Below are 12,001 nucleotides of genomic sequence, written 5' to 3' on the forward strand. Positions count from 1 at the left end.
ACTGCATGTCATGATGTTGATTTGAACAAAAGAATCTTTGACTAGGATGAAACTGGATGAAAACCAGTATGTGCGAGAGTGAAAATTATTCCTTAACATCTCGCAAAAATTATTGACTGACTGATCTGTTTTACTTTTCTTTGATATTAACATAGTCATTATGGATAAATGTGACATTCTGCTTTTTCTGTAACCATTCGTTTGTGTCAGCTCCTCGGTAGTAATGTCCGCTTTGTTCCCTGACCTAGCACATGGCTAAAATCAGATTACACACGTTTTTTTTTTTTTTATTGTTGTTTTTCTGCCATTTACTTGATTAGGAAGTATGATTAGCACATTGGGACACCTGCCAGCTTTCCACCCAGATGACCTAGGTTCAAATCCTGGTGGATCCCTTGATGGAATTTTCACCTGAAAAGTTGCATGGTGTCAGAAAGGGTATTTGACCTTATACTCCCCCTGCTAAAACTGATAATAAGCCAGGGTGAATCCAGTGACTCCAGACATAACTGGGATACACTGAAGAAAATTAAGTTTATCAATTTCTTGATTCTCAAAAACCATGAAATAATACAGGAATACTGGTGCAGCCTTTCACAGCCGATGTTAACGGACAAGCTTTGGTCTTTTTACGGGATATTAGGTCATATTATCATTGAAAATATATCGATGTTTCAACTGCTCTTCAGTAGCCCTTGTCATATGAGGAGCATTGTTTCAAAACGTATTAAATGCAGTCGAGGTCAGAATATGTTTTGATGCGGTTTCCTGCCAATTAGGATATGGTCTTTAACGCTGTTGAGTTAGATCGGGTCATTTCGTATTCTTTCCCATAGGAATTCAGTGCTGAAAAACATGATTTGGAACAAATCATATTAAGTGCACCACGGCGAACGGTTCAAAACATATTATGTTCACGATAATGTTTCCCAGCCTGTATTTATTCCGCTCTTTTGTTTGCTTGTTCCCGCTATTTTTATATCTTACTTGACATTGTGGTATTGCTTGCGTGCCCGTTCACTTTCTATCACCATGGAGGGCTACTTACCCGTAGGAGAGTGTTTCCACGGACCTGCAAGTGAAAAGTGATTCTTCCAGAATATTTTCCGTACACAGTTCAACACTGGGTTTGGGACACCATCCAGGGATGCTCGTAGTTACTGCACTCGAATGCTCTTTCAGATTAAATATGAAAAAGATAGTGATAAAAAGAACCGTGGGACTAGCCGATGTGGGAGCAGATAAAATTCGCTCACAGGGTTTTTGCAAACTTATGAGGAAACGACCTGCTAACACAATGTTCTTCTGCTTTGATTTGCAACAGGTACAACTGCTTCCTAAATGATCAATTGGCGAAGCGTTCTATTCGCTCCAAATATCATGTTATGCACTGTGTGTTAGCGATGTCTGTATTCAGAATCCGAAATTTTATGTATGGAATGAGACTGAGGCTGAAAGAGGGCCAGACGAAGTGTCATCAGTTGTTACTTCGTTTTTAGATGAGGTACATTTCGATAAATCAATCACCTGTGTCAAGCTGTTCGCAGACGGATGTGGAGGCCAAAACAAGAACATGCATATTATCCATGCTCTAGTTTATAGCTACAAACCACAGCACCCGCTAACATTTCCATGATTGTTGTCATCTTTTCTGTCATAAAACATTCCATTTTACACACAGACAGGGTTTTTGGTGTTGTAGAAAAGTTTCTTCGTAAGTGCTCTGACATCGTTACTTTCGAAGAATACCCAGAGATCTATCAGACTGTGGGAACTGTAAAACATCTAGGAAAAGAATGGGTTATAAGGGTCTACAAGATCCTCACCAAGCATTTTAACAAATTAGATGGAATTAAAGAAACAAAGACGGCAATTATGAAGAAAAGCGAGAAAAGTGGTCAGTACCACGTTACGTAAAGATGGAACTGACGTACAGGTTTGATCCCTCAAAGCGATTTGTAACCCTTCTGAAATGAGGCATAAGGCTGGGCCAGGTATATGAACCTCCCGTAATCGATAAACCGAGAGCATTACCTGATGCTAAAAACTGTATGTCGTGAACCTGCGGAAAGCCAGATTTGGAGACAACTGGAAGGAGTTTGACAGTTTACAATTTTATGTTTCAGCACTAAACATAGGTTCAACGTCAGATACTGGTAGGCCGATTCATAATGACGACTGTGACTGTTTGCATGAGGAAGAAGGATTACTTTCAAGATTGTAAACATCCATATAGCATTAACAATGTGTTAATAATAAGTTAATTTACTGTAGATGATGCGCTGTAGCTAACAATAAAGTCAATAACAATCTTTGGAATCAAATGAACGTTTCAAATCGTATTATGTGAATAAAGGGCTGTATCAAAATGTATTTTGTTCAGTGAATTGGTTCAAAATGTATTAAGTGAAATTTTATAATTAGAATGACGCCTTCATTTATTGGGAAATGATTTCAATCATGACTGATTCGGGAGCATAACCTCAATACGTAGATTTTACCGATTAGAATTTCAAAATGTCTTATTTGGTTAGGAAGTAAAACGTTTTTTTAACTTCCTGTAAAATTATAATTTGAAACGATGCTCCTCATATTAAATGCCCTGGACTGGTGGTAACTTGTACTTTTATAGCAGCAAGAGGCTAGTTGGTGGTGCCAGCAATGACTTGATTCTCTCTCAGATTGGTATTTTCCCGGACCTGTGCAGTGTGACCAAGTGTTGCCATTCTTCAGTTTGGAGGCATATACAACAGTTGCCAAACTTTGCTAATCTATAGCCCCCCTCTTTTTTTCCTCTTGAAGCAGTTGTCATATTCCATTATCTTCACAGGTTCTTGGTAGATATAAGCATTATACTGAAGGGTAGATGCCAGAACTGTGGTTTCCTCAGATTTCATTTCATGATCAAGGAAAGGGAGAGCTTGGTCTGCTACTACAAAATTTTCCACTTGGATGAGCTGATCTTTTGTCGATCATGATACCATGGTTCTGGCTACCATCCACCAGAATTATGCTCATCCCTACCAAGAAATTATGGATATAATGAAACATGACAACTGTTTGAACAGGGCCTACAGATTAGCAGAGTTGGGCAACTGTTGCTTTATGCCAAATGAAAGAAGAATGGTTGCACTGGGTCACACTGCGCAGGTCCCGGAAACACCAGTCTGAAAGAGAGGAAAGTCGATGCTGGCATCACCACCTAGCCTTCTTGCTGCTATAAAAGTATGGGCACCCACTGTTCTGTATTTTAGTCTTGACTTGGGCTACCAAAGAGTAGTTGAAACATCAGCATACTTATAATATCCATATGACCTAACATCCTGGCAAATGATCAAAGCTTGTCAGATGAAATAATTACTCCTTTCATGAGTTATCTGGATTTATCGAGCTACATCGAGGTACAGATGATTTGTCATTTTTTTCTTGCGTTTGGAAGAAATACATCGTTCATGTTATTTGCATAAATTTTTTGTAATAAATTCAATTCATTATTTCTTTTCCAAGCTGGTCACATCATTGGTCCAGGATATTAATTATGGATTCAGTGCTGAGGAATTTGGCAGGTACAGAAGTAACATATTTGTGAAATGCACTAACAACACTAATTTGACCCTATACAGTTCATTCTGGAATTTAAAGTGACTTACTACATATTTGAGAGTAGCATGGGGCATGTTACATTACAGCTGACATTTTCAAAAACTGAATAATACAAGGAGTTGAAATGAATCTTACGAGGAACACGTACCATTTTGAGTTTGAGTAAGTAACAGGTTGTTGAGATCATTGAAAGCACAGTACAACCTGTAGTTCACATGCACAATATTAGCTTATAATGGAAAACCTTTTCCATGGGAAAAGGAAGGGAACATTACCTTTGGATGATGTAGGAAGATGACCTATAGAAGATAGGAGTTACATTTCATGTGGTTATCATCGGAATTTACTAAATGACCAGGGCAGATTTTTAACCTGCACAATGAGCAGCAAATGTAAAATGATTTACTGGACTGATCACAAAAATTCATTCCATGTAAATCAAAAGCAAACTCCTTCAGTTCAATAAACCATTCATGGCAAATATATATGTTATCAGTCTTGAATAACACATATTGAATCACTACACTATACAAATATGATCGTCATGTATTGTTTGTCTCACCAAAGTAGTTCACTTTGAATTTAGATGGAGACCAGTCATATTACCCATTCTTAATTCACTGCTCATGGTGTAAAAGTCTACTCTGATCATTTTTTGTACTCTAGTGATGACCAATTTGTGAAAAGTAACTTGTACCATCATCTTCCTATTCGTAGATATATGCTTTTCACACCACCCCAAAAATATACTTTCCATCTCTCTCCTGTGACAAGGTTTTCCAGTAGCAGCTAATATTTTGCATGCAAACTAGACAGTGTGCGATGCTCTCAGCAATATCAAAAATAATTTACTTTCCCAGTCTTAGTAAATTATTGTTGATATTCTTGAAAGCCTTTTTCTTGTAATATCTGAAGCCATCTCTTTTCAGTTTCAACTCACTTAATTTTTAACAGTTAGGTTCTTCAGTCTGCCAAAACTTATTTTGAGTAATAAATTTATAGACTACGTGAAATAGAAACTCACATGGTAACAGTATTGTACTTGAATGTGATGATGTTTTTTCAAGAACAAAACATGTCTTTCTATTTTAATTAAGTTGTTTCTTTTTTCAAGTATAATACTCCTACCATATGTTTTTCATTTTCAGGTAGTTTATAAATTTATTACTCATAGTTAGTTTTGGCATACAGAAAAACCTAATAATTAAAAAATAATCTAAAAGTTCTTGAATGCACCACATAATGTCTAGTTCATATGCACAGTTTACTTTTCCAGTCTTGAAGTAGGAAGTCCCTCATTAGACACGAGATGATGATGATGATGATGATGATGATGATGATGATGATGATGATGATGATGATGATGGGTGGTGTTATGGTCAGAGTATGTACCCAGGTCAGGGTCAGTTGTTCGAACATCCTCCAGATTTTGCGAGTCTGTTTCTAACTATGGTGGCGATTTCAGGCTCCACCCCCACATGAATAGATTCAAACAAAATACAGTCTTGGAAAAACACTCATCAGATACTAGCCCAGCCAATATAATCCGAGGCCAGAAAGAGTCTGCTCTAAGCAGGGCATTGGATTCTGCAGGCCTTTCACTATCAAGTTGGGACCACTTTGAGGATCCCTCATCCTAGAGGATCAGAACCTAGAGGAAGCACTTCTTCGGAGCAATGAACGTAAATACCCTCCTAAGAGTTGGTAAATTTATCATTTCTACTTGATTCACTAGTAGCCTTTCTGTTATCTCTGTGGATTTATTCCCTATGCTATGAATTAGAGTATGTCAGGAATCACATTAATGATCCCAGCAATTTACACTTGCTACTTTCTTTTAATATGTCCTCCTGTATATAGCTTAAAACAGAGGACTACTGTTAAATCCTTAGTAATGGTTGAATAGAAATTGTCTTCCTGTATGGAATAATGATTACATAAACCTAGAATGTTAAAAAAGTTTTCTCTTTATTTCTTTCAGCTCGTATCCAGATATATAGATGGACCAGTACCCACCGATTTTGGTCTGGCTAATGATAAATCAGTATCAAGGTAGGAACCTTTGACTTAATTGTTGATTTGATCAAATATTCCTTCTAGAATTAATTTCTTTCATAATCATACTTTGGTCTCGTTTCTTTGTGGATTTATTTGTTTTCCATCTTATAAATTAGCATAGACATTTAAATCTTACTGTAGTTAGAATGTAATATTGTGGTTTGTTAGAAATAATGTTGCCAGTTAAGGCTTTCATGGCTGCAGATCAAAACATTACAGCAATAAAACCAACTTTTGGGTTGTTAGGCTGTATGCTTCCACAGTGTTTTGCCCTGAACATGCCATTTGGGCTCATCAGTAGGACTAGGATGCCTTCCTGAGGCTCTGCCTAGCAATGACATACTGATTGCACAGTTCTGCCATGTTAGCAGAGATAAGGATTGCTAACCTGCTAAAGGAGAAATGAATTTGTACTCCCCATGGTTGTGAAAGCTGTAATTGGCAATATGCCTCAAAGGAGAGTACAAATTTTTGACAACGGATAATTCACTTCTCCTTTAGCGGGTTAGCAGTCCTTATTTGCCAACATGGCAGGACTGTGCAGTCAGTCTGCCACTGCAAAGCAGCATCTTGGAAAGACCTGCCAGTCTGACTGTCGAGCCCAAGTGGTGCATTCAGGGAGAAACACTGTACTTACAAACGGCCTAACAACCCAAAAGAGCGTTCTGTTATTGTGGTTTAAAGGATCATATTGTAATGTGCATCTTACACTTATTTCTATTCTTAGTGATTTATTTTTCAGTCTCTTAGAATAGATTATAAGGTGATACTCATATATTTGTACTATGTTATAATATAAAAATGATTAGCTGTATGCTAGCCAGAAATTTCTGCATGGCCAATATAGTACTATGCATAATTGTATAGTTTTCTTTCAGTATTGACTTACTAATAGTGAATGACATGATTAACTTGGAGACAAGATAACAGAACACATCACATGTAGTGAAGATGCATCATCTTGAAAGACTAAGAAGTAAGGAAACATTAAGACCAAATATGGGGCTTTTGCATGTGCATGAGAGAGTTTCTCCAATACTGGAAAATTGTCTTCAGGATTTTGGCAATATTTAGTCCTCAGGACATAAGATCTTCTGTTATCAGAATGTCTTATAGGTGTTGCTTTAGTGTTTTGCTTCACATGGCTCATACAGTCCATTAAGGATCTTGGCCTGCCAAGACAACTGCTGCTTAGCCAGATGACCTGCAGATATTGGTCGGTGTGACATCCTCAATCACATTGTTCGGCTCTCGTGATCAAGTCCACTGCCTCTTTAGTATTAACACTGACTATTCATTGTTCCTAAGGTTATATGCATACCTTTTGCAGTAATACCTTGTAAATTAACAGTACCGCAAACTGTGAATTTATTTTAGTTTGCTATCCATATGAAGGATCTTCACAAAGTAGGCCCTACTATAATCTGAGCCAATGTAAAGGCTAAATTCTCTCCATGGCTATATTCAGAAGCTAAACTGTTAGTGGCCTTTCTGATAGCATTTAATAGGCTCTATGCTGCTGAAGCAGTTCTTACTCATATTTACTCACGTATTAGATACCTTTTTCTTTCACTTTTACAGCCAAAAGAAGTAAGGGGGGTTCCAATATGCGATAACCTCAAATTTTGTGCAGCGAACACATGCTTTCTAGGCTATAAGAAGCTATAAATTATACATGTAAACATTCTACACTATTCTTTAACAAACTATGGATATATTTGAGTTATACTGGCTATTTTTGTTGGAAGGCGGTATTTCTAAATGTAAAAAGATAATAAATGGTGAACACGACTTTTAGGCCTACATATAAAGTAAATATAGTCAGCTTTAGTTACTCATATCATGTCATTCGTTTCATCTCATTAATTCCTCTGATTAGGTTGACGTTAGGAAGGGCATACGATCGTAAAAACTTGCTACAAAAATTCGTCTTGCTTCATATTCAACCTCATAGAGAAAAGGGATAAGCGTACTGTGTTATCATATTATGCAATATTGATAGAAGAGAACTTAATGACCAGTCATTTGTCTCTTGTCAGTTGAGCAGTAGGCCTACTGCACGGTAAACCTGAGTAAATCTAATCACTGCTTTCATTTGAATTACCATCTTGAGTCACCAACTTCCCTGCTACCGGCATGTCGTCATTCCAAATGATGTCATCTTCACTGCCATCTCGTCAGCCATGCATCAAGAGCATTCGAAGTCCTATCTTTTGAAACTTTTAAAAATAGTTTTGTTCCCGACTATAGAGTCCAAACAATGAGAATCTATTCCCAAATGCTTTCTGGAGAGTTTGTGTATGTGTAGCAGAAGCTGTTCCTTCTGAATAAAGACGTGCTGCAGAAAGCATGCCATACCACTAGCGTATGTTGCGAGTTATACTTCCAAATGTAATACATAGTGACTGGAAGCGTTCTTTGCATAACTGTGGCTATTGAAAGCCAAACCCTTATTTTTAAGAATATTTCATGCTTGTTCTCCACATTTATCACATCAGGACTTACCTAAACAGCTGTAAACGAGATAAGAGAGATCGCATTGTTTAGGTTAGGTAGGTATGCTATAAAGTGCCCGCATAGTGACAGAAGTTCCACGAAGGCAAGATTAAAAATAATTAACAGGAAAGTTTACTGCATTTATGGATATCTACAGGTGTGCTGGTAATGCGTTTTACTATCATAATGTTTAATTTCGTACGATTGTTGTCTCCTTTTTTTTATTAATGCATAGTATGTTTTGTTTGGCATCTCCGAAAATTGTTAAGTGCGGACGTAAAGTTATTATTATTTGTGAGGTACGTAGGCGAGTAAAACAATAGTTATGATTTGATTGTTTTTATCACGTTTTAAACCTACTTCTCTCCAAAAAAATCCTATATTGGCCCGAGTATAATAATTATAATTTCGTGTGGCTATTTCTAGCCAAGTGCGGCCCTTGTAAGGCAGACCCTCCGATGAGGGTGGGCGGCATCTGCCATGTGTAGGTAACTGCATGTAATTGTGGTGGAGGATAGTGTTATGTGTGGTGTGTGAGTTGCAGGGATGTTGGGGACAGCACAAATACCCAGGCCCCGGGCCATTGGAATTAACCAATGAAGGTTAAAATCCCCGACCCGGCTGGGAATCGAACCCAGGACCCTCTGAACTGTAGGCCAGGACGCTGACTATTCAGCCAACAAGTCGGACAACTGTGAATATTTCTTAACTAAAGTAAACTCGTTTCCTCATCCCGAGGTGGTGCAGCTCTTTTTAGACAGGCCTCCAGTGGAAAGGAGTTGCATGTACCATTTTTGCTGCATATTAATCTTCCTGCCATTCATAAATCTCTGGCAATATGTTACCGGAAATCAAACTCAGGCTCCTGAGAATGGCAGCTAATTGTGCTAGCGTTATGATGGCGGACATTCTTAACTACAAAACACAGTTACATATACATGAATGATGCTTGCTTGCAATGCGCGGGTCGGACACGAAACTATTCACCTATTTGTGCGGCGCCAGCAGAGGTGCAGTAGGCATATGCTACAGAGGTGACATTTTAAAAATACAAAACACAGTTTTACCACATGCCTTCAATGAGTATTTTCATTGCGTGGGTCATACTTCAAAGGGGAATCGTTATTCTTCTCTGATGAATTACTTTGGTAGGGGGGGTGGGTATGGGAGATTTATTTTTTTCATTTACTTCGTCTCGAAAGGCCAGGGCGGGGTCTAATACGTGAAGGGGTCTAATACACGGGTAAATACAGTACAGTACTTTGTAAATTAACAGTACCAGGAAAAATATCACCTGTAATATTTAATTTTGTTGGTAATAGATTGTAAATTTATTTTAGTATGCTATCCATACAAAGGATCTTCACAAAGTACTATAATCTGAGCCAATGTAAAGCCTAAATTCTCTCCATGGCTACATTCAGAGGCTAAACTGTTAGTGGCCTTTCTGATAGCATTTAATAGGCTGAAGCAGTTCTAACTCTGTAGGCCATCATGAGGACCAAAGCTGGTAGTGGTTGTGTTCTTGTCAATAGCAGTGACCTGAAAGCTTACAGTGTGATAGATCCTGCCAATTCTTGCCCATATTACTTTCTATGCTTCGATGAATCAGACACAGAATAATGGGATTGGGCACCATCAATAAACAAAGACAAATACTAAATCTGTACAACTCTTCCAACCTCTAAAAATGGGGCTCTGATCAACAAGTTGTATAACTTCAGTGGTGCAGATGATTATACATTGGCTTTCTGTTCTCAGTATAATGAGATTTATCATGGTTGAGGTCAGTGGCAATTGAGGATATTAAACATAGCTCTGTTATGGACTCATGTCACATTCAGGAACTCCTGTGTGCCAGGCTGAGTGGCTCAGACGGTTTGGATGCTTGTCTTCTGACCCCAACTTGGCAGGTTCGATCCTGGCTCAGTCCAGTTGTATTTGAAGGTGCTCATATACGTCAGCCTTGTGTCGGCACATTTACTGCCACATGAAAGAACTCCTGCGGGACAAATTTCTGGCTCCTCGATGTTTCCAAAAACCATAAATGTAGTTGGAGGGAAGCAAAGTAAATAACATTATTACCGTATTAGAACTTCTATGGGACAATGTTCTGGTAGCCTGATGTCTCTTAAGACCATTAGCAGTTGGAATAGGCATGCTAGTATTGAGTTAGAGCTTAAACATTAGCAAAACACAAGTTCTTTCACAACCTGCACTGAACTCCGAGGTACCAGTAGTTCATTCTGCCATGGTCAGTGATAATTCCGTCATGGACAGTGGCAAGACCCTGCACAATATTAAATACTTTCTTTACCATGGCTACCACCTCTTGGTAAATGTTAAGATAGCTGCTGGAATACAGTATTACCTCGGATACTCTAGTGTGGCATTTGGTCGTCTCCATAAAAGGGTCATCGATATCTATGACCTTGTGTCTAGATCAGACTATGAGTGTACAGTGCTATAGTGATATAAACACTTGCAACTGTTGAAATGGCAGCATTTTTGGACTAATGCAGGGTGTGAAAAAGTCTCAACACTTGCCATGGAACAGTGCAGGAAATTTGTTGATACTGTAATGTTTACTATCAAATGGTAGAGAAGGGTCTACCTATTCAATACCATCAGCTTGTATATTGTCTTATAAAACTGGGACTAGTTTTGACCCCATATATATTGGGTCATCTTCAGCCACGCTCCAATTGGAAGACATACATACATACATACATACATACATTATCATTATAGACTGTTATGCCTTTCAGCGTTCAGTCTGCAAGCCTCTGTGAATTTACTAAACGTCACCACAATCCTCGATTTGCAACTAATGTTGTGGCCTCATTTAGTTCTATACCTCTTATCTTCATATCGCTAGAAACCGAGTCTAACCATCGTCGTCTTGGTCTCCCTCTACTTCTCTTACCCTCCATAGCAGAGTCCATTATTCTCCTAGGTAATCTATCCTCCTCCATTCGCCTCACATGACCCCACCACCAAAGCCAGTTTATGCGTACAGCTTCATCCATCGAGTTCATTCCTAAATTAGCCTTTATCTTCTCATTCCAAGTACCCTCCTGCCATTGTTCCCACCTGTTTGTACCAGCAATCATTCTTGCTACTTTCATGTCTGTTACTTCTAACTTATGAATAAGATATCCTGAGTCCACCCAGCTTTCGCTCTCGTAAAGCAAAGTTGGTCTGAAAACAGACCGATGTAAAGATAGTTTCGTCTGGGAGCTGACTTCCTTCTTACAGAATACTGCTGATCGCAACTGGGAGCTCACTGCATTAACTTTACTACACCTTGATTCAATCTCACTTACTATATTACCATCCTGGGAGAACACACAACCTAAATACTTGAAATTATCGACCTGTTCTAGCTTTGTATCACCAATCTGACATTCAATTCTGTTGAATTTCTTACCTACTGACATCAATTTAGTCTTCAAGAGGCCAATTTTCATACCATACTCACTGCACTTATTTTCAAGTTCCAAGATATTAGACTGCAGGCTTTCGGCACAGTCTGCCATTAAGACCAAGTCGTCAGCATAGGCCAAACTGCTTACTACATTTCCACCTAACTGAATACCTCCCTGCCATTTTATACCTTTCAGCAGATGATCCATGTAAACTACTAACAGCAAAGGTGAAAGATTACAGCCTTGTCTAACCCCTGTAAGTATAACCAATAATAAATTAAATAATCTGGTATGTCACAATTTACAATCTTAATTTAAAACATTGATGAAGTCCAAACAACACATACAAATTTGAAACCAAATGACACATCAAAACTGCTGTGGTTGATGCCGAACTATGTCGTTGCTCCTACAGC

At 38.4% G+C, this 12,001-nt stretch overlaps 1 protein-coding gene across 3 annotated transcripts in view; it reads left to right on the plus strand.

Moving 5' to 3' along the window:
• Mvl (Malvolio) overlaps positions 1–12,001 on the plus strand; it is a 300,000-nt gene that overhangs the window by 271,564 nt on the left and 16,435 nt on the right. For 2 of the 3 annotated variants that reach the window (XM_067142054.2, XM_067142055.2), the window contains exon 12: positions 5,585–5,655. In XM_067142054.2, the coding sequence (XP_066998155.1) occupies positions 5,585–5,655 (71 nt within the window). Of the gene's footprint in view, positions 1–5,584; positions 5,656–6,539; positions 6,638–12,001 lie in introns of all 3 variants that reach the window. The other variant, XM_067142051.2, reaches the window with a different exon arrangement.

This window comes from Anabrus simplex, chromosome 2 (genome assembly GCF_040414725.1).
Source record: "Anabrus simplex isolate iqAnaSimp1 chromosome 2, ASM4041472v1, whole genome shotgun sequence".
NCBI classification, from domain to species: Eukaryota; Metazoa; Arthropoda; class Insecta; order Orthoptera; family Tettigoniidae; genus Anabrus; species Anabrus simplex.